Source organism: Limulus polyphemus, unplaced genomic scaffold, assembly GCF_000517525.1.
Source record: "Limulus polyphemus unplaced genomic scaffold, Limulus_polyphemus-2.1.2 Scaffold5499, whole genome shotgun sequence".
NCBI lineage: Eukaryota > Metazoa > Arthropoda > Merostomata > Xiphosura > Limulidae > Limulus > Limulus polyphemus.
Genome location: NW_013671109.1, coordinates 61,176 through 66,354, shown reverse-complemented (window position 1 = coordinate 66,354; position 5,179 = coordinate 61,176). Strand labels below are relative to the sequence as shown.

The 5,179-nt window shown below is 32.9% G+C and overlaps 1 protein-coding gene across 1 annotated transcript in view; it reads right to left on the bottom strand.

The window, feature by feature from the left end:
• LOC106472659 (hemicentin-2-like) overlaps window positions 1–5,179 on the bottom strand; it is a gene marked incomplete at its 3' end in the record, with an annotated part of 26,183 nt that overhangs the window by 5,123 nt on the left and 15,881 nt on the right. The window contains exons 2-4 of the mRNA XM_022401217.1: window positions 4,516–4,842; window positions 2,098–2,208; window positions 595–798 (exon numbers count right to left, since the gene is read on the bottom strand). Of these exons, the coding sequence (XP_022256925.1) occupies window positions 595–798; window positions 2,098–2,208; window positions 4,516–4,842 (642 nt within the window). The remainder of the gene's footprint in view (window positions 1–594; window positions 799–2,097; window positions 2,209–4,515; window positions 4,843–5,179) is intronic.

The following is a 5,179-nucleotide window of genomic DNA, read 5'->3' as shown; positions in this document are numbered from 1 at the left end:
TATCGTAAAGTTGTATTCGGAAAGAATTTACGGAAAATTAACTAACGATTGGAGGCGTAACAGTATTCTATTAAAATATCAGGATTAAAACATGAAATTCAAATAGTTAAAAAAGAGATTTTGCTTAAATTGTTTTCCTAATTAGAATAAAATATATTTAATAATATAGTTTTAATGATAAAAAATGAAAATAATATAACTAGATTTAAAGTACTTGTAAGAGAATTATTGATTAAGTATAAAAATATTTAAAAAATTGAAGTAGAAAATTAATCATTAGTGTTTTTGATTTAAATATGATTAAATAAAATGCTAATAATTAATTTTATTAACTCACATGAAAATTAGATAATGAATTAATTAAGTTTTTAATTTAACTATGATTAATTCCATTTAAATTTAAAAAAATATTTAACGATATTAACCTATATGAAGTGAAAGTTCTTGAGTTAATTATAATTTCTTCTGTATTGTATTTGATTGGTATTATTCTTCTGTTTGTAATAAATATAGTACAGAATGTTTTAAACCTAGCATAATATCATAACTAAAGTGTTTTATATTTTATTAGTTTACAACTACCGAAGTGCTCACAGTTCATATCCACGGTTACCGTCGATGAGAATGAAGACGTTAGGTTGTAGATAGAAACACGACAACTGTAAGCAGCCATTAAGTCATGCCGCTGTAAGCTTGGGATTAGCAGTTCGTTAGTAACAGTTCCAGCTTTTATGATTTTGAATGTGTCGTCCAAAAGAACTGACTCTCTCCACCACGACACATTAGGTGAGGGAACTCCTGTTAGACAGTAAAGGAAATAATAAGAGTTATAACTCAACTTCTCTAAAAGATCAAAACTAAAATACCTTTAATGTAGAAAAATATAATATAGCTCTGTTTTACATCCTGTGGCTAATATTTAAAACTTAAACTTTAAACACTGTGGTTAAAATCCCTTAGGTAAAATATATAAGCTAACTATGTTATATATCCTGTGGCTAATATTTAAAACTTAATACTTTAAACACTGTGGTTAAAATCCCTTAGGTAAAATATATAAGCTAACTATGTTATATATATCCTGTGGTTAATATTTAAAACTTAATACTTTAAACACTGTGGTTAAAATCCCTTAGGTAAAATATATAAGCTATATATCCTGTGGTTAATATATCAGAATATAATATTTACTGTTTTCAGAAATGCCCTTAGAAATAGATACTAGAACTTCGGTCAGGCATTGAATTTAAATGACTAAACTTTTCTTAAATGTCACCATGACAACAATGCTAAATAAATATATACATAAACACTTAAAACTAATTACTGTACGAAACTGTTACTTGAAGGGAAAAACTGTTAAACCTCTTACTGAAACAGGTTCAAATCAAATCCAGGAAATATTAAATAATTCAATCTGTTAAGAGAACAAATAAAATCTTATTTCCAACATTTTCCTACTAATCCGGTAGATAACAATCAGTTAAAAGCCGATATAATTAATGTATATATAGTTTAAAAAAAACTAAATAAAGGTTTCTTGTACAAACAAACACAATGTATATATATAGATCTTTAAATAGACTAAGTAAAGGTTTGTGGTACAGACAAACACAATGTATATATAGTTTTAAACAGGTCAAGTAAAGGTTTGATGTACAGATAAACACAATGTATATATATAGTTTTAAACAGGTCAAGTAAAGGTTTGATGTACAGATAAACACAATGTGTATATAGTTTTAAACAGGTCAAGTAAAGGTTTAATGTACAGATAAACAGAATGTGTATATAGTTTTAAAAAGGTCAAGTAAAGGTGTGTTGTACAGATAAACAGAATGTGTATATAGTTTTAAACAGGTCAAGTAAAGGTTTGATGTACAGATAAACACAATGTATATATATATAGTTTTAAACAGGTCAAGTAAAGGTGTGTTGTACAGATAAACCGAATGTGTGTATATATAGTTAATAAACAGGCCAAGTAAAGGTTTGTTGTACATATAAACAGAATGTGTGTATATATAGTTAATAAACAGACCAAGTAAAGGTTTGTTGTACAAACACTATGCTGTTTTAAATGTTCAGGACAATCACCTCCTTCGACCTCACAAATGACTAATAACGAATCTCCTTCATTGTAAGGTCCTATCAGGCTTCTCAGGATTTTTCCGTTTTGGTCCCTAATTACAGGCTTCTTGGGAGGTTCTGAGAAAAAGAAACCACTTATAAATCACTAAATACCACTCATACCGTTAAAAGAAAAGTAATCTTTAAATCTGTGGACTTATTACGACGTGTAATAATTGTTATGTTGTGTAGGCCTTTTACAAGCTGGCGAAGAATGATTAAAATCATATTTGTCATAAGACATTAGTATTAAGCCTATTACATTTTTAAACACTACATTCATTAGGTAATCCCTTAAAGAATTAAAAGAGTGTATTATAATTATAGTATTCCAACCACGCTAAATTTGTCATATCCATTACCAAGACGCCAGCTTATAACCGGCGTTCACACGGCTAATATAAACGGTGTTCCGACCACTAGTGTGTTTGTTGTATCCCGATCCGCCTGAAGAGCTCTGGATTGAGCAAAACGCATCGTCGGCATTGGATATGACAAATATAGTGTGATTGGAATACTATTATTATACACTTTTATAATTCTTGAAATCCCTAATGGACTAGATTAAGAATGTAATGAGCCCAATAGTAATGTCCAGTATAGTTGTAAAATTGTAATATTGTTGGTAAATATTGTTTAATAACATTCCTTGCTATGCCAACAACGAACATTCACATTTTGTTAACATTTCATAACAAAACGTTTTGTATCGGGAATAAAGAAACGCGTTAGTGTGGTTGTTTTAACGCAAAGCTACACCATGGGCTATCTGTGCTCTGTTAACTTTGTGGAATCAAACTCCAGATTTTAGTGTCGTAAGTCCGAAAACTTACCGCTTATCTACCAGGAGACGTTTAGTGTGAGGATTTTAACCCGACTCTGTATATTAATGGCTATTTTAATACATTTTTAACACTCATGGTCGGTTTACTAGTAGCTTATACATTTTATAGTGTTAACGTGCCAAAAACAATCATTTTCATTGCTAGATATATCGAAAATAAAATTTCACTTTGTTGCTTCTTTTCAATCATTTTTGTGCGTTAACAAATTGGCACTTCTTACTTAAATAAAGGATCGGGCGGGACCCTAGTAATTAGCGCGCCCAACTACGAAACCGTGGATCTATTTATTATTCGCGTCCGGTGCCGCGAAAACGAATCGCGCATTACACATTGGGGACGTGAGTGGTAAGACTGACGGTGAAATTCCACGATCCGATGAAAGTAACACAAGAGTTGGCGGTGGGGGCTGTTGACTAGCTTGCGTAGTTAGCCCTTGTGTGTATTTGCCCCGAATGTCCGACACAAATTAAACATAAAAACGATGACACATTCTTCGGGTGATTTTCTCTGGCACTTCAATATGTCCGTGGTCTACCCCCAAGAGATTGACTCGAATATATATTAAGGAAGACAAACATCAGTTTGCTAGGACATAATCTTTAAATGTCTTGTTTCAGAGAATCAACTGCACCAATAGAACTGTAGTGACACAATTTGTAGTCAGGAATGATTTATCACGGTCCGAAAGGTAATATTGGACCTGCCAACACGGCTAGTGCTTATTTTGCCGTTTTAAATTTCGATTTTATTAAACTTGTCACTTATCATCAGTAATTTTTTTTAATTTTCTGCTCAACAGAGAATAAAATTATTTGTAAAAATCAAACGCAGGTAGTGGCACTACGAATCGCTTACACAGATCTAGGATAACTGTTCTTTCAGCGCAAAGCTACGCAATGGACTACATGCGCTCTGTCCACCGCCGGAATCGAACTCCGGATTTTAGTGTTGTCAGTCCGTAAAACGTACCGCTGATCCACCAGGAAACTACGTAAGTAGAATGAAATAAATATTGCATTTTTTGCCCCCAGGTGGCACAGCGGTAATGTCTGCGGACTTACAACGCTAGAATCCAGGTTTCGATACCCGTGGTGGACAGAGCACAGATAGTCCATCGTGTAGATTTGTGCTTAATTACAAACAAACAAACAAAAATGTTGCATTTTAAAGTTAGAAAAACTAGGTCTTTAAGGCAGTGAGAGGTAATTAGTTTGAGACTTACTAAAACTTTACATATCGTTTGTATCTAGTTTAATCTTTTTTTAATATATGTTACTTTACAGAAATACACATTTGTTAATTAACATGAGTGTTTCAAACTGAATTGGTGTTTTTATTCCCAAATTGCGTGGTTATGAAACAACCTCCCAGAGACCAACTGGTAATTAGTAATTTCTGTTTTCTTCTTCGATTGGTTCGGAAATTGATCACTGGCGATTAGAAACGCTTGGCTTCTTATATGACACGCACTTTATTTAAAAACAAATTATTATTTTACGTTCTTGAGTTAAAAAAAAAACTTCAACCACTGACCACTGACCAATAACCTTTAGGATACTGTCTGTGTAGCGAGTTCTGGCATGAATGAAATCCGCCCGACATCGATATGACCCTTGGTCATCGCTATTCAGTGAGCTGAACATCAGAAGAGCCGGTTTGGTATCTGTGACGAAGCGGACTCGACTAGTCATGAAGACAGATGAGTGTCGGGCTCGAACGAGAGATCGTCGTCTCGCGTCAAGAGTGTAGATTGGTTTAGTGATGTTGTCCTTGTACCAGAACACAAGAGTGGGGATGTCGTCCTTTTGAATACTTGTGATGTAACAAGGTAATTCTGCCTTCTCCTCTATCAGACCAATGACAATAACTGAAAACAAAGATTACGAAGTATAAAAAGTACTGGTAGTTATAAACAATTCTAAGAACGTTTAAGAACAACTATATTAGAATTTTTCTAACTAGGATTTGCCTTCAAGGGTCAACTGATGGGCACCATTCAATAATGTAAGCTTCTACAGAGAAAAGTAATGACCTATATGTTTCTTAAAGTTATTGTAACATATGTTGTTTCTTAAAATGACAGCTTTCTTGTAACTTGTGTTGTTTCTTAAAGTGGCAACTGTCTTGTGTTATTTCTTAAAGTGACAGCTTTCTTATAACTTGTGTTGTTTCTTAAAATGACAGCTTTCTTGTAACTTGTGTTG